Here is a 23,576-nt window from a genome sequence, read left to right on the forward strand (position 1 = left end):
GGTATGTGTTTCAGGCTGGCCTCTCACTTACAATGTAGCCTGAGTTGGCCTTGAACTCATGATCCTCCTGCCTCAGCCTCCTGAGTTCTTGGATCTGATTTTTTTTTTTTTTTTTTTTTTACCCTCATCTACCACAGCTTCATATTATTTGTGAGTTTGGTAAGTTTGCCTTATATGTGCCCATATGCATGTTTATATGTGGAAAAGGATCAAGCTTATCTCTTCTTATAGCATACCTAAAGTACTCCCATAATGTCATAGTACCATTGTTGTAAATATAATCACTGAAAAGTGGTTATTTTTAATTAAAATTATTCCATTCATCTATATAATTATTCCATTCATATTTTCTTTTGTGCTCTTGCTTTATTTTCATCTTTATGAGCTATTTCTATGTTTTATGAACCTTTCCATTGCCGTGGAACAGTGTTAAAGATGAAGAAAAGTGGCTTTCCTCTCAAGGATCACAAAGTATGATAAATGAAATATGGCATTCACTTTAGAAACTAGAGGGACATGTGCACCTAAAAGTTCCTGCTTTCAGAAAGCATACACAGCAACAGTCAGCTTTCCTAGTGGTTTTCTTCTCAAAGTAACCCTGCAAATAGGGGTAATTTAACTTCTTCCTTTCCTATTAGTAACCCTTTTATTTCTTTCTCTTGCTTTATTGCTCTGGCCAAGATTGAACTATATTGAATGAGTGGAGATAGTGCTTATCCTTATTTTGTTCCTGATTGTGGAGGAAACGTTTTCAGTTTTTCTCGATTCAGTATAATGCTGGCTATTGATTTGCTGTATATATACCCCTTATTACATTGATGTGTGATCCTTTTATTCATAGTTTCTTCAGAGCTTTTTTTTATGAAGGGTTGGTAAATTTTGCCAACACCTTTTCTGCATCTGTTGAGGTGATTATGTGATTTTTGTTATTGATTCTATTTATGTGCTGTATTATTTTTATTGATTTGCTTATGTTGAACTATCCTTGCATTTCTGGGATGAAACAAACTTGATCATGCTGTATGATCTTTTCAACGTGCTGTTAAATTTGGTTTGCATGTGTTTTGTTGAAGATTTTTGCATCTGTGTTAATGAAGGAAATTGGTCTATAGTTTTTGTTGTTGTGTCCTTATCGGATTTTGGTATCAGAGTAATACTGATTTTATAAAATAAGTTTGAAAGTATCCCTTCTGTTTCTATTTTTTAGAATTATTTGGATAGTGTTGATGTTAGTTCTTCTTTAAAGGTCTGATAGAATTTAGCAGTGAATCTCTCTGGTCCTGTGTTTGCTTTGTTAGGATATTCTTTATTATTGTTTCAATCTCATTGTCCATTATAGATCTGTTTAGGTTGTTTATATCCTCTTGGTTTAATTTTGGTAGGTCATACGTGTGCAGAAATTTATCTATTTCTTCTAGATTTTCTAATTTGTTAAAGTGTAAGTTTTCAAAATACTCCGTAATGATTCTCTACATTTCAGTGGTATGTGTTGTAGCATCACCTTCTTCATCTCTAATTATGTTGATTTGGGTCCTCTCTCTTGTTCTTTTGGTTAGTTTGGCTAAGGGTTTGCCAATCTAATTTATCTTTTAAAGCATCAGTTCTTTGTTTTAATGATCCTTCATGTTATTCTTTTAGTCTCCATTCCACTAACTTCCATTCTGATCTTTTTTATTTCTTTCTGTCTCCTAATTTTGGACTTGGCTTATTACTTTTTTTCTAGGGTCTTGAGGTACATCATTAGATTACTTGCTTGAAATAGCTTTGATTTTTTGGTGTGGACACTTATAGCTGTAACTTCCCTCTTAGAACTGCATTGGCTGGATCCCTAAAATTCTGGCAAGTTGTATTTTCACTTTTTATTTGATTCTAGGAATTTAAAAAATTCTCCCCAACTTTTTTTTTTCTCCCCAACTTCTTAAATGACTCAGTCATTGTCCAAAAGTGTATTATTCATTCTCTGTGTGTTTGTATGGCTTCTGTAGTTTCTCTTGTTACTGATTTCTATTTTTTTCCATTATTATCTGATAAGATACAAGAAATTATTTACATTTTTTGATGTTTGTTAAAACTTATTTTATGGCCTAAAATGTGATCTACTTTGGGGAAAGTTCCATGGGCTGCTGAGAAGAATATGTATTCTGCAGCTCTTGGTATATACTCTGTAGAGGTCTGTAAAGTCCATTTGCTCTGTGGATTTTTTTGTCTGGATAGTCTTATTTATTGATGAAAGTGAAGTATTGAAGTCAGCAACTATAGTTGTATCTGGACCTATCTACTACTTTATGTCTAGCAGTGTTTATTTTATGAAATTGAGTGTACTAATAATTAGTGCATATATATGTGTGTGTATGTGTATGTACAAAATCACTATATCTTCTTGATGGGTTTTTTACTTTATAGTGTAGTGACCTTTGTTATCTCTCCTAATTTTGAATACAAATCTGCTTTGACAGATATTATAGTTACGTTTGTTTGCTTTTGAATTCTGCTTGCTTAGAATATCATTTTCAACCTTTCAGTCTGTTTATTCCTTCCCCAGTGCTGTGAATTCCTTGCAGGTAGCAAACAGTTGGATCTTGGGCTTTAATCCACTCAGCCATTCTGCCTCTTTTAAGAGTCTCATGCTGTACTGATTGAACTACCTAAGCACCCATCTCTGCTCTTTTAATTGGAAAGTTAATACTGTTTATGTTTAGGCTATTTTTTTAAGGTGTGTACTAATTCCTTCTTGATCTTTGAAGTTTTTGGTTTATTAAGATAATAACGTTTGACTTGTTTCTAATTCTCATTTGTTTATATATTCATGTGAGAGTTATTCTTTCTTGAATTCTTATAATTGTTTATATCTTTTTTTCCTCTTTTGTGTGTAGCATTCCTTAAAATGTCTTTTGCAGTGCTGGCTTAGTTCTGAAGAATTGTTATAACTTATGCTTACTGTGGAAGATTTTTATTCCTTCTTTGACTTTAAAGGATAACTGTAAAAACTATACATAGTAATGTTGGTTGGCAGTTAGTTTGTTTCAGGGCTTGAAATACATCACTTCCTGCTCCCCTAGCCTTTAAGGATTCTGTTTCGAAGTCTGTTTTTCTGATAGGGTTGCCTTTGTAATTAAGTTGGCTCTCTTGCAGCTTTCAGTATTCTTCATTGGTCTGTATTCTTGGTATTTTAATTATAATACAATGTGGAGAGGTCTTTTTTGGTCTTGTCTATTTGGGGTTGTAAATGTCTCCCCTACTTGGATATCCATTTCTTTCCTAAGATGAAATTTTAATGGGAATTGGAAACTCCTTCCTACTTTTCTCTGTGCTTTTTAGCTGTCCTGTCACCTCTTTCTTGACTCCCAATGTTCTTCTTCTTTCTCTCCTTTGTTACCCTGACTCTTCTCATTCTAGGATTTTAATGAAAAAAACGTCTAATCTGACATTTTAGTCCAGAAGCCCTCAAATTGTTTAAAATTGGTAAATTGCTAGATTGACTATAATACGTTCTTTTTTAAATGGCATGATTTTATCCTTATGAAATAGTCTACATATTTTGTCCAGTTCAGAATGAAGTCTAACATGTATCTTGTACTTCTTATTTCCTTCTCCTCACCATTTTGTACATAGGTACACAAATGTAAAAACATTTAAATTTTATTATTAGTATTATTATCGACATGGGTCTTATCGAGGCAGGAAGATTGCAAGTTCAAGACCATCCTGCGCAACATTGTGCACTAGAGGCCAGTATGAGCTTTATAGCAAGACCCTGTCTCAAACAAAAACAAACAGACAAAGATAGATGGCCAGTTCTGTCCCATACATACTCCCATCTTGTTCCTTTTCTTCCTCTTGTGTAACTGTAGCTCACTGTTATAGCTAACCTCCATGCCTAATTTATCTTTCTTCTTACAGAGGACATCATTAGCTGTGTTCCAATAAAGCTTTAATTTATAAAAAGTCATAAGTTGTAGACTCCTTATCTAGGTTTGATTCCTGTCTTTTGTTTTTTGTTTTTTTTTTTGTCTTTAAGGACACACTTTAGTGACTATTTTAAAAAATCAGGCCAGTTTTTTTGGAAGAATGCTCCCAAGCTGGGTTGTTAAAAATGTTTACTCTGTAGTTTTTTTTTAAGATTACAAATGCCTATGTATGCTAAAGAATTATTTCCGGTGGAGGGAAGGAGGTGGCCCAAACAATGTATACACATATGAGTAAACGTAAAAATGATAAAATAAAAAAAAGAATTATTTCCGCAATGGAAATGGAAATTTGATTCTTTGAAAAAGATGGTATTGCAATGGAAAATAAAATTCTTACTCTCCCCTTCCCTGTCTCCTTCCCTTCCTCTCTTTCCCTTTCTCTTGATTACTGTGTATGTATTACTGCCCAGAAATTGGACAATAAAATTAACTTAGATTGGTAATTCCTTGATATTTCTCTTTCCAGGTTCAAGGTTTTTATCTCTCTATATAAATGTTTTTATATACATAGAACTCAAGAATTCAAGAGGACTTGAATACTAAAAGGTAGTGAAAATAACTTAGATATAAGTTTGAAGGATGTTTGTATTCTAGCCTAATATAGTTCCATTATAATAAAAAAGCTAAAATTGTCTTCATAAGGCATGAAATAAAAGCAAAATTAACAATTCTTAGCCATAAATAAGCTCACTGTTGTTAGTATATAAGAGTAGGCATTAGAAATACATAAGAAATAATGTTTGTAGGTTTTAATACAAAACTGTTCTTATGGGAAAGTTGTAACTATACTTGTATCCATGTAAAAGCAAGTGTAATTTTTGTTTGTTTTGGTGGTACTGGGAGTTGAACTCGGGGCCTGGAGCTTGCTAGGCAGGTGCTCTACCACTTGAGCCACTCTGCCAGCCCTGTTTTTGGTGTTTGTTTTTGAGGTAGGGTCTTGCTTTGTGCCTTTGGCAGCCTGGACTGTTATTTTCCTATTTGTGCTTCCCCCACATAGCTAGGGATGATAGGCGTGAACCTAGCCATTGGATGAGATGAGGGATCTTGTGAACTTTTTGCCCAGTCTGGCCCTGAAGCGTGAGCCACCTGATTTGTCTCCCAATTAGCTAGGATTATTATAGACTTGAGCCATTGCACTTGGCACATGTGTAATTTTTTAGTTATTCTATTCTCTTACTTGATTTAGTAGCAAAAGTGAAAGTACCATGTTTTAATGGTATCACAGTTTTAGGATTTTTAGTGTGTGTGAATTTCCTTTAAGCATCCGGATGAACATCTGTGTTGCATTGGTTATTGATTGCTACACTACCATCTTTTATTCATTATTTTTTCATGTTTGTGGCTTCCTGTGTTTCCATATAAATTTAATGGTAGATTTTTCAATCTCTTTAATGAATGTCATTGGAATTTTGATGGGAATTGCATTAAACATGTAGATTACTTTTGGGAGTATAGACATTTTTACTATGTTGATTCTACCAATCCATGAGCATGGGAGATCTCTCCACTTTCTATAGTCTTCCTTAATCTCTTTCTTCAGAAGTTTATAGTTCTCCTTATAGAGGTCATTCACATCCTTTGTTAAGTTTACACCTAGGTATTTGATTTTTTTCGAGGCTATTGTAAATGGAATTGTTTTCATACATTCCTTTTCACTTTGTTCATTGTTAGTGTATAGAAATGCTAATGATTTTTCTATGTTGATTTTATATCCTGCTACCTTGCTGTAGCTATTGATGATGTCCAGAAGCTTCTGAGTAGAGCTTTTTGGGTCTTTAAGGTATAAGATCATGTCATCTGCAAACAGGGATATTTTGACAGTTTCTTTACCTATTTGTATTCCTTTTATTCCTTCTTCTTGCCTAATTGCTTTGGCTAGGAATTCCAGTACTATGTTGAATAGGAGTGGAGAGAGTGGGCATCCTTGTCTGGTTCCTGATTTTAGAGGGAATTTGTTTCAGTTTTTCTCCATTAAGTATAATGCTGGCTGTAGGTTTGTCATATATAGCTTTTATAATGTTGAGGAACTTTCCTTCTATTCCTAGTTTTCTTAGAGCTTTTATCATGAAATGATGTTGGATCTTATCAAAGGCTTTTTCTGCATCTATTGAGATGATCAAGTGGTTTTTGTCTTTGCTTCTGTTAATGTGGTTTATTACATTTATTGATTTTCGTATGTTGAACCACCCCAGCATCCCTGGGATGAAGCCTACTTGGTCATGGTGAATAATCTTTTTGATGTGTTGTTGAATTCGGTTTGCCATTATTTTGTTGAGGATTTTTGCATCAATGTTCATTAAGGAGATTGGCCTATAGTTCTCCTTTTTGGAGGTGTCTTTGCCTGGTTTTGGGATAAGTGTAATACTGGCTTCATAAAATGCGTTTGGCAGTTTTCCTTCCCTTTCTATTTCGTGGAACAGTTTAAGGAGGGTTGGTATCAGTTCTTCTTTAAAGGTCTGATAGAATTCAGAGAATCCATCAGGTCCTGGACTTTTCTTTTGGGGGAGACTCTTGATTGCTGCTTCAATTTCATTTTGTGTTATAGGTCTATTCAGGTGATTAATTTCCTCTTGGTTCAGTTTTGGATGATCATATGTATCTAGAAATCTGTCCATTTCTTTAAGATTTTCAAATTTATTTGAATATAGGTTCTGAAAGTAGTCTCTGATGATTTCCTGGACTTCCATGGTGTTTGTTGTTATCTCCCCTTTTGCATTCCTGATTCTACTAATTTGGGTTTTTTTTCTCCTCATTTTAGGCAGGTTTGCCAGGGCTCTATCAATCTTGTTTATTTTTTCAAAGAACCAACTTTTTGTTTCATTAATTCTTTGTATGGTTTTTTTGGTTTCTATTTTGTTGATTTCAGCTCTTATTTTTATTACTTCTCTCCTTCTATTTGTTTTGGGATTTGCTTGTTCTTGTTTTTCTAGGAGTTTGAGATGTATCATTAGGTCATTGATTTGGAATCTTTCAATCTTTTTAATATATGCACTTATGGCTATAAACTTACCTCTCAGGACTGCCTTTGCTGTGTCCCATAGGTTCCAGTAGATTGTGTTTTCATTTTCATTGACTTCCAGGAACTTTTTAATTTCCTCTTTTATTTCATCGATGATCCATTCTTCATTAAGTAATGAGTTATTTAGTTTCCAGCTGTTTGCATGTTTTTTGTCTTTACTTTTGTTGTTGAGTTCTACTTTTACTACATTGTGATCAGATAGTATGCATGGTATAATTTCTATTTTCTTATATTTGCTGAGACTTGCTTTGTGCCCTAGGATATGATCTATTTTGGAGAAGGTTCCATGGGCTGCTGAGAAGAATGTACATTGTGTGGACGTTGGATGAAATGTTCTGTAGACATCAACTAGGTCCATTTGATCTATTGTGTATTTTAGATCTTGGATTTCTTTATTGAGTTTTTGTTTGGATGACCGATCTATTGATGATAATGGGGTGTTAAAGTCTCCCACAACCACTATGTTGGCATTTATATATGCTTTTAGGTCTTTCAGGGTATGTTTGATGAAATTGGGTGCATACAGGTTGATAATTATTATTTCCTTTTGGTCTATTTCCCCTTTTATTAGTATGGAATGTCCTTCTTTATCTCGTTTGATCAATGAGGGTTTTGAAGTCTACTTTGTCAGAGATAAGTATTGCTACTCCTGCCTGTTTTTGGGGGCCATTGGCTTGGTAAATCTTCTTCAAGCCTTTCATCCTTAGCCTATGCTTATTTCTGTTGGTGAGATGGGTGTCCTGTAAGCAACAATCTGTTGGATCTTCCTTTTTAATCCATTTCGTCAAGCGGTGCCTTTTGATGGGTGAATTAAGTCTGTTAACATTAAGCGTTAGTACTGATAGGTATGTGGTGATTCCTGTCATTTAGTTGTCTTAGTTGTTTGGAGGTTTGATTGTGTGTACCTAACTTGATGTTACTCTCTACTGTCTTGCTTTTTCTTTTCCTGTGGTTTGGTGCTGCCTGCCTTTTCATGGTTAAGTTGGGTTTCACTTTCTGTGTGCAGAATCCCTTGAAGAATCTTTTGTAATGGTGGCTTTGTGGTCACATATTGTTTTAGTTTCTGCTTACCATGCAAGACTTTTATTGCTCCATCTATTTTGAATGATAGCTTTGCTGGGTAGAGTATCCTGGGGTTGAAGTTATTTTCATTCAGTGCCCGGAAGACTTCACCCCATGCTCTTCTTGCTTTTAAGGTTTCTGTTGAGAAGTCTGCTGTGATTTTTGATGGGTTTACCTTTGTATGTTATTGTTTTTTCTCTCTTACAGCTTTCAATATTCTTTCCTTAGTTTCTGAACTTGTTGTTTTAATGATGATATGTCATGGAGTAGTTCTATTTTGATCTGGTCTGTTTGGTGTCCTAGAGGCCTCTTGCATCTTTATGGGAATATCTTTCTCTAGATTTGGGAAATTTTCCGTTATTATTTTGTTGAATATATTACGCATTCCCTTCGCTTGCACCTCTTCTCCTTCTTCGATGCCCATGATTCTCAAGTTTGGTCTTTTGATGGAGTCGGTGAGTTCTTGCATTTTCTTTTCATAGGTCTTGAGTTGTTTAATTAATAGTTCTTCAGTTTTTCCTTTAATTACCATTTCATCTTCAAGTTCTGAGATTCTGTCTTCTGTTTGTTCTATTCTGCTGGATTGGCCTTCCGTTTTGTTTTGCAGTTCTGCTTCGTTCTTTTTTCTGAGGTTTTCCATATCCTGGCAGTTTTCCTCTTTAATGTTGTCTATTTTTGTCCTGTGTTCATTTATCCGTTTATTCATTGTGTTTGCTCTTTCACTTTGGTGTTTATACAGTGCTTCTATGGTTTCCTTTATTTCTTCTTTTGCTTTTTCAAATTCTCTATTTTTGTTGTCTTGGAATTTCTTGAGTGTCTCCTGTACATTTTGGTTGACCCTATCCAGTATCATCTCTATAAAATTCTCATTGAGTACCTGTAGTATGTCTTCTTTTAAATTATTCTTGTGGGCTTCATTGGGTCCTTTGGCATAGTTTATCTTCATTTTGTTGGAGTCTGGATCTGAGTTTCTGTTCTCTTCATTCCTCTCTGGTTCCTGTACTAATTTTTTGCTGTGGGGAAACTGGTTTCCCTGTTTTTTCTGTCTTCCCGTCATTGTCCTTGGTGTTGTTACTGTCCCTGTACTGTGTGCAATTAAGTATTTTCTAGCTTGTAATAATAACAATGGTAATATTTAGAATGGAAGAGTGAGCTGAGATGGAAAGCAAGAAGTTAAAGAAAAGGGGAAAACAAATATACAGACAAGAGGGAGAAAGCTGAACAAGGTATCAGACCAGAAAATTTCAAAGGTATAAACAGGGAGTGTTAGTGTAATAATCGACAGTAAGCTGAACAGACATTAGAGAGACAGAGAGAGGATTGAAAATCAAAGATAAAAAAATAAAAACTAAGTAAATGAAAGAAATATCTATATGTAAAAATGAATTAAAATAAAATGGAAAACAGAAAATTAAAAAAACAAAACAAAAAAAAAACTTCCAAGTTTATATGCAATGCAGTTTCAGTCTTAATAATTTGGGTGTCCGTCTCAATCTCCAGTCCTGGAGTTGGTGCCTCAGATGTTGTTCTGTAGTTGTCTCATCAAAGGGGATGCATAAAGTAGAACAAAACTACACACTCACACATACACACACCAAAAAAAAAAAAAAAAAAAAGCCCCACCAAGTGTCCCAAGTTCAAATGCAATACAGTGTCAGTAAGTTTTTCGGCTTGCAGGTGTAATTCGGTTGTTCTCTCATCAAAGGTAGGGAGACAAAGAAAAAAAAGAGTCTGGAGACAGTTCTGAGAGTGGTATCTGCAACTGTGGCTTGCCTGCCTGCTGCTCTCAGCCTGCTGTAGCTGGCGGCGTGATTTATGCAGGTCTCTGGGGTGAACTTAGCACTCACCTGGTCCCACAGGCTTTGTTTGCTCAGAGTTCTCCTGTGCGGGAGCCTCTGCTACAAGCTTTCCCCTTTCCAAGCACTGGGAAAGGTGACACTGCCCCACGTTGTCAGGCCTGCGTGTTTATTTACAGTTCACGTGGGAGGTGGGTCTTCCCCCCTCTCCTGTGCAGTTTTCCTCCCACTGCCACTTTCACAAGCTTTCCTGCTCCTGCTTACTGGGCGGTGCTGCTGCTCCTGCCAGCCGCCATGTTTATTTAAAGTTCACATGGGAAGTGGGTCTTCCCTCCTCTCCTGTGGAGTTTTCTTCCCTGCTCCACTCTCACAAGCTTCCCTGCTCCTGGTTGCTGGGCGCGCACCCCGCCCCTGCTCCCGCCAGAGGCTCTGAGGCCTGCCCAGCTTGTTTATTTACAGTCCCGGGAAGGATTCCCTTCCCCCAATCTTCAGTGCTCAGGGCGCCCCACCCTCTTTCCAGCGTGTCTTAATTGTTCTTATTGCTTATTACTCAGTTTCTCTTTTTTTCCCCGGGTGGAGGTCAGTCTGTCCAGGGCGCTATGCTGCTCTGGCCCAGGCTTGTCTGTGAGAGTACCGTGGTACTGTGAAGCTCACCTGGTCCACGTCTTCCCAAGCTGTATGGGTGCCGGCCACTGGCGGCCCTGGGGGCCCTCCTGATTTCTCCATTCAACATGAAGTGGAGATTCTCTGCGCCGCTGGAGGTGTGGAGGGGTCAAAGTTATGCCTCTTCTCAGTGATTATGCCTGCAAAGTGTGTCTCCAGCATCTCTCCAAGATTTCAGTATAGGAGGCTCGCTTTCTGCTTCCTCCCTCTAGCTGCCATCTTGGAATCCCTCCAGGTTAATTCTTCTTGATCTAACCTTTTCTCTAGTTCCTGGTCCCCTTCTCTTCTTGGTCTTAGTTGCTTTTAAGGTATCTGCTTTAGTTTCTGTGTTGAGGGCAACAAATGTTATCTAGTTTTTTAGGTATCTTACCTATCCTCATATCTCTCTTGTGCGCTCTCTTTTTTATCTTGTGATCAAAGTCCAATCACCTTGTTGTGTTTGCCCTGTTTTCTTGATGACAGCCATTCTGACTGGGTGAGATGAATCTCAGTGTAGTTTCGATTTACATTTCCTTTTTGGGTAGGAATGTTGAACATTTCTTCATGTATTTACTAGTCATTTATACTTCTGAGAGCTGTCTGTTAATTCATTTTCTCATTTATTGATTTGATTATTTGTTCTTTTGGTGTTTAATTTTTGAATTCATTGTATATTCTGGATATTAATCCTTTATTTGTTGAATAGCTAGCAAAGATTTTCTCTCTGTGGGTTGTCTTTTACTTTTGGTAATTGTTTCCTTTGATGTTCAGAAGCTTTTTAATTTGATGCAATCCTATTTGTCAGTTCTTGTTCTTATTTCCTGGGCAATAAGTCTTATTCAGAAAGTAATTGCCTATTCCTGTATATTCCATGGTTTTCCCGTAGTCGTAGTTATAAAATTTCAAATCATATGTTAATATCTTTGATCCATTTTGAATTGATATTTATACATGGTATGGAATAGGGGTGTAGTTTCAGTTTTCTGTCTTTTCTCCAATATGTATCTTTGTTTTTTTTTGTCAAAAATCAGATGGCTGTAGCTATGTGGATTAATTTCTGAATCTTCTATTCCATTGATCTATGTGTCTGCTTTTATGCTATTACTATGCAGTTTTTGTACTGTGGCTCTGTAATGTAATTTGAAGTCCTATATTGTGATACCTCCAACATTGTTCATTTTTCTCAGGATTACTTTTACTGTTGGGGGGTCTTTTATATTTCCTCATGAATTTTAGGATTGATTTTTCTATTTCTGTGAAGACTAGCATTTGGATTTCGATGTGGATTGCATTAAATATGTAGTTTGCTTTTGGTAGTATAGCCATTTTCAGAATAATAATAGTTCTGCCAATCTGTTGAACATGGTAGTTCTTTGCATCTTCTGGTGTCTACTTCATTTTCTTTCTTCAAAGATTCATAGCTTTCATTGTAGAGGGCTTTCACCTCCTTAGTTAAGTTTATTCCTCCTAGATATTTTTTTCCCCCGAGGGAGGGGAGGTCTGTTGTGAATGGAATTGTTTTCCTTATTTCTTTCTTAGTCTAATCATTGTTGGTATATAGAAAAGCTATTGATTTTTGTGTGTTGATTTTATATCATGGTACATTCCCCAAATATTTTTCAGATATTAGGAGATTTTTGGTGGAATCTTTTAGGTCTTTTATGTATTGGATCATGTCATCTGCAAATAGTGATAATTTGACTTCTTCCTTTCCCGGTTGAATCCCTTTTATTTCTTTTTCTTGACATTTCTGTGACTAGAAATTCCAGTACTGTATTGAATTAGAGTAGTAAGAGTAGACACCTTTGTTGTTTCTAACTTCAGAGGACATGGTTTCAGTTTTTTTGGTGGGTCTGGGATTTGAACTCAGGGTTTCATACGTGCAAAGAGGCATTCTACTGTTTGAGCCACCACCAGCCCTATTTTTGTTGAGTATTTTTGAGATAGGGTCTCATGAACTATTTGTCCAGGCTGGCCTTGAACTGCGATCCTCCTGATACCTGCTTCCCATGTAGCTAGGATTGTAGGTGTGAGTCAGCAGTGCCTGGCTAACTACATGTTTTAAAGTAAATTTGGAGTGACTTTTAATTCTTTTTGCAAAATATATTCGGGCATTTAGTGCTTTACGGTTAGCATGTATCTTCTATATGTGTATTGATATCCAGAGATAAGAAAGACAGTTTGAGAGGGAGGGAGAAGGATAGAGAGGGAAAGTATGTGAGGGAGAATGAATTAATTAGTATACATATATGCAGTGAGATTTTTGACAATATGTTTTTACGTGGGTAAAACTATATGTCAACTGTACTATGGTCTCTTCCATACAGAAAAAATATCTTTATGCCTTAATACATAAGAATTGAACACTTGTCTTTTATCTTAATGCCGAGCAGTAAGGTGAAGTTTGTTGACAGGAAAATAAATCTCTAAAATAGGGGAGATATAATAGAAAAAGCAGTTGAGGATCATGAGAGTCCAGATCATGGCTGAATTATGTGACACTGTCCGTGACTGTGGGCCAGGAAGTGTACTGAGTTTCCTTATTCCAACAGTGCAGTTGAGGGACTGGATTTGGTGATACTTCCTAGTGTGAAATTTTATGATTTTTAAAAATTTAGTGGTTTCTTCATAACTTTGATTACTGGAAAGTTAAAATGCCCTTTTATTTTCTGCACTTGTTTAAGTTCAAGAATTAAAAACTTAAGATAGGAAAGAAGGCTTTACTTTCTCTAACTGATATTTTCTGACTAGGTACTTCGTAACTCAGGAAGACCTCATTTATTCCCAGTAATGTGTTTTACTAAACTCTTTCAGGTAACTTTAAAAAGACTGTGTGACTTAATAGTGGATCATGGCTTGAACTCAGTTTTTATTTATTGCTGTAACTAGAAAGTTTTAGTGAGGTGGTTTTCTTTGTCTCTGTAGTTATCAGAGACTGCTACAGACAATTGCTGTACTTGAAGCTCAGCGTTCTCAAGCAGTCCAAGATCTGGAAAGTTTAGGAAAACACCAGAGAGAAGCACTAAAAAACCCCATTGGGTTTGTGGAAAAACTCCAGAAGAAGGTACACATTGGTATTTTTTTAAACATTTATTCATATTTTTTTGGTAATTTAAGAGAAATTGGTTTATTCTTTTTATGTGAGTAGGTGCTCTTTTAAACATTTAATTTTCTCCCTTCTTCAATTAACCATACTACTGAAGGCAGGTCCATCTTAATTCTGTTCCTACCTAACACATGATGAAATTTACTCAAAAAGAAATCAACTACAAGGGCTTTGTTGTTGTTGTTGTTGTTGTTGTTTTTAACTCTGCAGATTGAACCCAGGTCCTCAGGCTTGCTAGACCAGCACTCTACCACTTGAGCCATGCCCCTCAACCATTTTGCTTTCAGTTTGTTTTTAAGATAGGATCTCACGTTAACCAGTCAGGACTTAAACAGTGGTCCTTGTATCTCTCCCTCCCTAGTACCTGGAGCCACAGACCTGTGCCACCATGCCTAGCTTGTTTTTGAGGTACGGTTTTGAAAACTTTTGCCTGGGCTAGACTCAAACAGTGATCCTCCTGTCCCCGTTTCTGAGTAGCTGGGATTACAGGTGTCAGCTACTACGTGACTACAAGTTTTCATTGGATAGGAACATGTTTTCCCTATTTCTTAGCAGAGTGTTTTCCCTCTTCTGCTTTCAGGACTTCAGGATTAGTAAAGCCAAAGAGAAAAAAAGTACATCAAGATTTATTAACTGCTTTTGTGCATTATCAACTGAGAGAAAAAAACAAAAAATCTGTTAAATGTTTAAGGTTATGATAACTATATCCATGGGAATGGATACATTGTATCTTATTTGAAATGCCTTTATTGGTCAAAATTCCTCATAATTTTTTGTTTTCCTTAAAACAGATTTTCTAGTTTAACAGTTAAACATTTAAAAGTAAAACAATTTTTAAAGTTATTTTTTTCCATGTAAATATGGAGATAATCTAGATATGAATTTGTGCTATAAGTGTCTTAAATGAGGCAATATATTAGACCTGCATATGCATATATATGTCATGCTTACATGTATGTATATCTACTCATACATGTGTGTATACACATATACACATAGATGTATATGTATATATGCTTTAAATATGATGCTGGCGATGGACTCAAGGGCCTTGTGCATACCAGGTAAGTCCTCTACTTACCCCTGAGCTGCATTCCAGCTCTGCTTATTATATTTGAGAGGACTAGTGTCAGTATTATATAAAAAGATTAAAACCAAAAAATTATGAAAAAAACCTTCTGATTTAAAAAAAAATTAACCTTGTATAATAAAGTATGTTTATATGAGTTAGCTTTATGTACTGAGCTACAAAAGTAGTCTAACAGATGTTGAGGAGTAAGTGGAGTGACCTCATTTCATTAGATATTTTATTATTTGGGCTTTCCTATCTGTATTAGTCATGTGATAAACATTCCTCCCCCCCCCCCCCACGCTTTAGAAAAAACATTAAATTTTATAGTAGATAAAGAACTGTATATTGGTTTGTTAAAATTTCTAAGATTTTTAGAGGTGCATTCTGCCTTTTCTATTAAACAAAGCCCTTTTAAGTGTTTACTGATTTTCTCGTTATTAATCAATTTACTGTACACAAAGAAATTGTACTTATAATGATAATTTATAATAGATTAAAATATTCCTAGGGAAGTAAATATTAATAAGAAGTAGACTAATGTCATTTATGTTGGCAGGTAGGAAAAAAGAAGCAGCTGGGCATATTTGTGAGGTTTGTATGTAGTCAGTCTCGTAGGTCTTCATTTCTAAGTCTACTTTAGAACTGATTTTTTTGTTATGTTGGGTTTTTTTGTTTATGTGGGACTGGGGTTTGAACTTAGGGCTTCACACTTTCCAAACAGGTATACTACCACTTGAGTCATGCCTCCAGCCCATTTTGCTCTGATTATTTTAGAGATGAGGTCTTACAAACTATTTGCCTGGGCTGAGGGCTGGCAGAGTGGCTTAAGTGATAGAGTGCCTGCCTAGCAAGTATGAGGCCTTGAGTTCAAACCCTGGTACCACCACCACCACCACCACCACCAAAAAAATCTATTTGCCTGTGTTGGTCTCTAATCATGGTCTTCCCTATCTCAGCCTCTCAGGTAGATAGGATTACAGATGTGAGCCACTGACACCTGGCCATCTGGATTTCTTTTTATTGTAATTCACAAACAAAGATATGATATTCACTAGCTTAAGGATTTTTTTTTTTTCCCACCTGATTTGGGCTTGGGGCTTCACACTTGCTAGGCAGGCACTCTACCACTGCAGCCCTTTTTTCTCTGATTATTTTGAGATGGGATCTTACTTAGTTGCTTGTCACTGCACCCAGGTGTTGGTTGAGATGAGGTCTTGTGAACTTTTTTGTCTAAGGTGGCCCCAAACTGTGATCCTCCCATCTCTGCCTCCCTAGGAGCTGGAATTACATGTTTGAACCATTGTACCCACCTTAGCTTAAGAATTTTTTTTTCAAAGAAACACAGAAGTATATTATAAATCCAGATACTTAATAAGCACGAAAGACTTACGTTCCTCAGAAAAAAATGTGTACAGTATTTAATTTAGCAGTTTGATTCATAATCAAACTGGAGATGTAGCTCAGTGTAGGGTGTATGCTGGGCATGTGCAAGGCCCAGGTTTAATCCCTAGCACTGCAAAGAAAACAAGATTAAAGTTGTGATTTTGTAAATGTCGTGAAGGCTTACAGATTGCATGGGGTGCACTCAAGATGCACTCTGTGTGCCACGTCTCATCTGTTACAATCAGCACATTTCATATGCTGTATTTCTTTTGCTTTGCTATTTATGTTTTAATAGTTAGTGATAGTGCAGTATGTCTGTATAGTTCATATTTAGAACTCTATAAGTAGTAGTTTTTTTTTTCCAAATTCATTTTCCTTGTTATCCTCTTTAGCATTTGCTGTTTAGATTTTATCTTGATTAACTTTATTATCTGTTGGGTTCAGTTAGTGAATAGAAATGCTCATTTGATGAGGATTATAATTTACTGTCATCTGAAAATTTGCCTGTACTAGATTATTTCTTGAATTAAATTTAGACTCACTTGTTCTTTTTTCCAGGCTGATATAGGGCTTCCATATCCACAAAGAGTTGTTCAGTTGCCTGAAATTGTATGGGACCAATATACCAGTAGCCTTGGGAACTTTGAAAGAGAATTTAAAAATCGAAAAAGGCATACTAGAAGAGTTAAGTTAGTTTTTGATAAAGGTAAGAAATCACATGATAAGACTTTAACTAGAGAAATATCCAGCAACGTCTTGCTTTAATAATTCTGTACATGGTTTTGTTTAGTAGGTTTACCTGCTAGACCAAAAAGTCCTTTAGATCCTAAGAAGGATGGAGAATCTCTTTCATACTCTATGCTGCCTTTGAGTGATGGTCCAGAAGGTTCGAACAGTCGCCCTCAGGTAAGCAGTATGACATACTGGAGTAGTAAAATGTGAGGCTTAAACAAAATGTTTTAACATTTTGCTGACTTTAGGTTGTCTTTTCCTTGGAAGGTGACGGGTACAATAATTTTGAAGTGAAGAGAAAAGTCCCCAAGTTGCAGCGTCCTTTTATATAAAATGTAATTAAAGTTACCTATGTTGGGGTTCAGGTCATGACTCAGTGGTAGAGTGCCTTGCTGGCATGCTCAAAACCCTGAGTTCTAACCCCAGTACTGCTAGGGGCTGGGTATGGGGGTGCACGGGTCCTGTGTCGTGGGGATTAAATGGGTACAGTGTTGGACCTAGTTTTTCTCTGAAAATAAAAGCTCATTGTGATTTGTGGAATGTGACTGGGACTTGAGTCCTGACCTTGTTAGTCAGATATGCTACTTTTCCATTTTGGGCTTACATTTCCTTTTTTAAAAAAGGAGTTACTTACCACCTATGTGACAAAGATTTTTAGGAGTAGAAAACCAAATGAAGTACAAGAATGTGAAAGCATTTTTCAAGCAGTAAAAATTTTTACATACATTATAAATAAATTTATCAAGATTTTTTAAATACATAAAAGTTCCATAGTTCATGTATTATTTGTTTATATCAAAGTCTTTGTTGTTTTCCATTTGTTAAATGCCTTGTTTTATATGCAGATGATAAGAGGGCGCCTGTGTGATGATACAAAACCTGAAACATTTAACCAGCTGTGGACTGTTGAAGAGCAGGTAATAGATATTTCTAAATTATATAGTTATCTTTTTAATGAACTGTGAATATTTGAATCAATATTACAAGTCAAGGGTATGTTGTTGTATGCAATCCCTTCTAACCATGAATTTAAAATATTTAGACTTACTTTTGTATATCTTTTTGCACATTTCAAAAGTTTTGGATTTTTGAGGATATATTAATTCCTATTTGGAGATAATTTTTAAAGAAGACACCTGGGTTTAGGGAAGGGGTTAGAAATGGATGGGATAAAGTGAATGCTTTTATAATGCAGCTTTGGGAGAGAGAAAAAAAATCTCAAGACAAGTAAAGCTGAACTTCAAAGTGTATTTTAAATTTTTTTGTGGTGGGGAACTGATAAAGCCACGCTGAGTATTGCTACATTTTGGCATGTGGCTAGGATTGTTTGCGGGTGAAGTGTGAGACGCATCTCTGACTCATATGGATATTAACCCCACAGTTAGAAGTTTAGCAGTTTATAAAAAGCTTTAGGAAAACTTTATTTCAAACATCCAGATTATCGTACATCCTTAGCACTATGTGAGAATTTTGAAGACATGTTAAAGTATTAAGTATTTGAAGACCACACAAAAAGAGGGAAAAGCCTTTTTTAATACTCTAAACCCAATGAACTTAAACATTTTTTAAAAACTGTAGGGAAACACTTGACATATTCTAACAAAATAAGATGGTCAATGGAAATCACTAAGGTGTCAAAAATACAAATTTACTCATTTGTTTTCTTGTTCGTCTTGTTACTGACGTGAATAGAATACCTTCACAAGGTCTTTCACAGTATGTTCTCTAATCTCATTTTTCCTGTGAAGTCTTAAGTTCCTAACTAGAAATTTTTGCTACCATGAGGATTTGTAATCACCCAAATTGGGAAATGAATATTATACTTTTGAAATGAAATGTGAAGGCATATATTTAGAAATTCAGTATTTTAAATGGAATACCTTTTTTCTTAAATTTGGTCTTGGGTTTGGTTTAGAAAAAACTTGAACAGCTGCTCCTGAAATACCCTCCTGAAGAAGTGGAATCTCGACGCTGGCAGAAGATTGCAGATGAACTGGGCAACAGGACAGCAAAACAGGTGATGGGGAGGTGGTTGCAGATTGCTGGCGGTCTTGGTAGTTTTTAATGAAGAATAATGTAGCCGACACAGCAGGTCTGCCATACCAGCTCTAGTTGTAGTAGAGGTATTCAATACAAAAGTATTAGCATTCTACATTTTTATGTAGATTTCAGAAACAGCTTGAGATTATCCTGCTTTGGATACTTATAAAATACTAAAAATAAGAATATAATGGACTTAATATCTCTGGAATGCTGTAAGTATTAAATATGAACTTTTTGTACAGACAGTGTTAGTAGACGAGATACTGCTTTAGTATTTCCTGGTTGTCCTTCTAAAAATGCTTATTTCTTTACATTTTACATCATGCTACAAGCATGATGTTCACAAGTTGAAAATATGTGCTTATTGGCTTTGGAATCATACAGGTTTAAATCTTACTTAAATCACTTTTATCTAGATTTGTTAAGTATAAATGTTTTTGATGACCATTTAAAGTTGTTTCTAGATTTATGATGATTTTAAATTAGCACTCACTAGATATATAAGTACATTTTAATTTTTAAAACAACTAAAGTACCACATGCCATCTTATTGTGTTAAAAGTTTGTCCTGTTTCCTTAGGTTGCCAGTCGAGTACAGAAGTATTTCATAAAGCTAACGAAAGCTGGCATTCCAGTTCCAGGCAGAACACCAAACTTATATATTTACTCCAAAAAGGTAAAAAAAAGAAAAACAGATGAAAGCAAACCTCAGCTTAAATTCATTGAAATCAGAATTGCTATTACAAATGTGTGTATTTGTCAAACTAAAGTTTTATTTAAAAAATTCTGTTCATTGTAAGCATTTCATTATGTTGGGTATAAATGCAGGATAGGATTCCATTATTACCACTTAGAAAAATTCAGTGAGTTGTAGTGATTCTTCATTATTTCCTTTGAAGTAATATGAGTGAGTGCTGCTGAAAAGATTTTATTTTGAGTCTATATATTAGGAAGGCCTTTGCAAGGTTGAAATTTTTACAGTGTTTGACTCTTTAAAAAATTATAATCAGAGGCTAGGTGCTATGGCTCATGTCTGTAATCCCAGCTACTTGGAAGGTAGACATAGAAGAAATGCAGTTCAAGGCCAGCCCAGGTAAAAAAGTTAGTGAGATTCTATTTCAGAGAACAAGCTGGGCATGGTGGTGCAAGCCTATAATCTCAGCTACATAGGAGGTGTAGGTTGGAGGATAACAGTTGGCACAGGCAAAACATGAGGCAAAGCTCTGTCTGAAGAACAACTAAAGCTGAAAGGGGTAGAGGTGTGACTTGAGGTAGACCACTTGAAGTCTTGAATTCCAACCCCAGTACAGCCATTTCCCCAAAAAAGTATACTGTTTCTGTTTCGTAGTTATGTTGCATAGATCCAAAAATGGAAATTGAGGCATCTAATTTCACTGGGGTTCTAGAAGTATAAGTAATACTATCACATTTACTTTACTGATGATAATATTAATAGCTACTGAGACCTTTTTATAGATAAGGAGACTGGTATGTTGAGTAAATTTTCTTGTTACATCGTGAATCTAGGACCAGTTGACTCTCTGATTCTGATACCAAACCTTTCCCACTATTCCCTGCTGCTTTCTACAGCAAACCGTCTCCTGTTTTTCCTATATAGAATATTGCTTTAAACTGTAGCCAGTTTTTTTGTTGCAATTGGAAAAAATAAAACCACCTAAATGGCTTTCTTTAATTTCCTTAATAAATCTTCTGATAATTCCTCTCCCCCACCACTGCCATCCTTCACATAAAGAGAAGCAAAGAGCCTATTTAATATTACCTTTCCTGATGGAAGGAAGCTATTTTATGTAATTTTATATTAAGAAAATTGTCTATATTACTGCATGTTTTACAAGATTTTAAAGTTGCTTTTAGCCAGGCTTTTGATGCTTATTTCTATTTGCCAAATGCTTTAAATATTTTAGATTTCCTCCTCATAGTTAGCTTTTTAAATATATATATAGAGTTCAGCCTAACAGCTATAATTTCCATGATTAATTTCTAAGCCAATTTATAAGTGTGTTGTGTTTTGTACCCTGTGTTTTCACAGCTAAGGCTGGATGACAACAGCAACAGGAATACTGGAGAAACCTAAATGTGTTCCTTTCTTTGAGTATTCCATATTTTAAGTTGCTAGACATTTTGGCTTTGTAGATCTAGCACAACCATAATCACAATAGTCCTTTGCTATGGTCAGAGTTTAAATTTTGAAATGGGTGAAATGATGATTCTCCATGAAGCACAAGTATTCTTTGTGCCTGTCCTGTTGATCACGAGAGGCACTGTGCACAGTGGTTAAGACTGAGGACTTTGGCATCACATAGGTCTGCTTTGTAATCCTGGTTCTACCATTATCTAACTGCAACACACTGAACAAGAAACTTAATTTCCCTGTGCCTCAGTTTCTTTACCTTTAAGTAAGAGGTGATAATAAGTTCTTTATATAGTGGTTATAGGATTAAATAATAGTGGCATGAAATGAGCAGTCAGTCAGAGTTAATTATTTTCAGATACCCATCATGATGGAAACTTTCTTTTTATGGGTAGTTGTTTGTCTGCCTTGTGATCCTCTTAAGGTGACCATTAGAGGGTGCAGTGCAGCCGGGATGTGAATGCAGACATGACAAAAGCTGGGGATGCCACTAGAAGCCAGATACTGAGTCCAGCCTTTGTTGCTGGCATAGTTCCCTGCATTTCTGGTGTGTGGGTTTGTTGTTGTTTTTTTCTTAAGGCTAGTTGTGCTTTAAGATCCTGACAACATAGAAAAAGCAGTGATGTGAGCGAATACTAAATGGTAGAAGTGAAATCCTTCTGATAGACTTGATGGGAGTGACATTTATGTTTTTGTATTTTATATTTTGCTACTTCTAATTATTTTCACTGTTGCAATTAAAAATTTGTTCTCTCACTTAGTCTTCAACAAGCAGACGACAGCACCCCTTAAATAAGCATCTCTTTAAACCTTCCACTTTCATGACTTCACATGAACCTCCAGTGTATATGGACGAAGATGATGACCGATCATGTTTTCATAGCCATATGAACACTGCTGTTGAAGAAGCCTCAGTAAGTTATCGAGGGCAGAGATTTGTTTGCTGTGTGCTTATAAGAAAATGTCAGCCAGGCACCAGTGGCTCATGCCTGTAATCCTAGTTACTTGGGAGGCTGAGATTGGGAGAATCAGGGTTTGAGGCTAGCCTGGGCAAATAGTTCATAAGACCCCATCTCCAAAATAACCAGAGAAAAATGAACTGGAGGGGTGGCTCAAGTGGTAAGAGTGTCTGCTTTCTCAAGAGTGAAGCCCTGAGTTTAAACCTCAGTCACACCAAAAGAAAAAAAGAAAGAAAAGAAAATGTCATTCTTACAGGAGTAAGTATAAAAATCTTTTGAACTGGAAAAGAGTAACTTCCTGCTTAGTACAGAAGAGTAGATTATAAGGAATCTCTGAAGTAGCCATGAATGTGTAGCTCTGGGTTGGGTTTGCCTTAGTATACAACAGAGGTACAGTCATGCCTGTTCCCTTTCTTTCTACATTGTGAGGTTGTCTAACACAATTTAACATTACAACTGCATTAAATGTCCTCCCCATTAGTGTCAACTGTTGCTAATAGCAGCATTGCTAATAGCACCATCCCTTTGAGCTCTTAAAAGGTGAGGTATCTTAAAAGTGAAAAATATTTGTCGATAAAAAAGAAACAATGTGGAGAGAGGGGAGATTAGGAAGAAGATTAAGGTGATGGTATATGGTTAATGGACTTCATACACCTATATGAAACAGAACTAAAAACCCTCTTGCAATTGCTTTAAGTGGGATGGGGGTGGGGGTGCTGATGGGAGAGATGATGGAGGCAATGTAAATAATGTACAATGTAAGACTAATCAGAATTGTTACTACACATCCCCCCTATATAATGAATATATCCTAATAAAAAATTCATTTAAAAAAAAGTTCCTTGAAATCTCTCAAAAAAAAAAAAAGAAAAACAATGTATACCAGTATTTCTTACACTTAATTCGTTTTAACTGTCAAACTAACAATTTTGTTTTGTGTTTTACTATTCAACAGGATGAAGAAAGTATTCCTATTATGTATAGGAATTTACCTGAATATAAAGAACTATTACAACTTAAAAAGTTAAAGAAGCAGAAACTTCAGCAAATACAAGCTGAAAGTGGGTTTGTGCAGCATGTGGGCTTCAAGGTAAACTAAATAATTTTATTATCCATTTTAATAAATGGAAAGGGTGGTAAGAGGTAATTTAAATGGTTTCTGGACTGTTAAACTCTAAAACTTTTAAGCATTCAGGGAAAGGTTAGTAAGTCTATCTCTTGTCCTATTAATTTATATTAAGTAGTGTTTTGCAGTTCTTGTGTCAAGAGGTTTATGATTCAGTGCAGAGAAAGCAACATACAGATATCTACAATTTGAGGTGAAGTATAAGATGAGAAGGTTTTTCTAGTTCTCTTTTTGCTATTATTTATGGATTGAAACAACCCCCCTCCCTCCATTTCAGATTAAGTCATCTCAGTGTTGTTTTCAACAGCTCATAGGAATACATCCACTCATTTTAGGTACTTGCTAAGTGCTAGAGGTTCAGGAGTAAATGAGATGGACTCACTTACTGCCCTCAAGGTGTTTTCATTCTCGTAAGGATTTAGAGAAATAAAACAAATAAAATAGTTGAGTGCACACTGGAGAGTTATTTCAGAGACTCTCCAGTGAGAAATTTTGGGAATTTTGCCAGGAGTTTAT

At 35.8% G+C, this 23,576-nt stretch overlaps 1 protein-coding gene across 12 annotated transcripts in view; it reads left to right on the plus strand.

Annotated features, from left to right (window-relative positions):
• The window catches only part of Zzz3 (zinc finger ZZ-type containing 3), a 110,322-nt gene that overhangs the window by 79,958 nt on the left and 6,788 nt on the right, over positions 1 to 23,576 (plus strand). For 11 of the 12 annotated variants that reach the window (XM_074079723.1, XM_074079722.1, XM_074079725.1 and 8 more), the window contains 8 exons: positions 13,413 to 13,551; positions 16,607 to 16,754; positions 16,839 to 16,954; positions 17,626 to 17,697; positions 18,696 to 18,797; positions 19,404 to 19,499; positions 21,737 to 21,889; positions 22,890 to 23,024. In XM_074079723.1, the coding sequence (XP_073935824.1) occupies positions 13,413 to 13,551; positions 16,607 to 16,754; positions 16,839 to 16,954; positions 17,626 to 17,697; positions 18,696 to 18,797; positions 19,404 to 19,499; positions 21,737 to 21,889; positions 22,890 to 23,024 (961 nt within the window). The remainder of the gene's footprint in view (positions 1 to 13,412; positions 13,552 to 16,606; positions 16,755 to 16,838; positions 16,955 to 17,625; positions 17,698 to 18,695; positions 18,798 to 19,403; positions 19,500 to 21,736; positions 21,890 to 22,889; positions 23,025 to 23,576) is intronic. The other variant, XM_074079721.1, reaches the window with a different exon arrangement.

This window comes from Castor canadensis, chromosome 7 (genome assembly GCF_047511655.1).
Source record: "Castor canadensis chromosome 7, mCasCan1.hap1v2, whole genome shotgun sequence".
NCBI lineage: Eukaryota > Metazoa > Chordata > Mammalia > Rodentia > Castoridae > Castor > Castor canadensis.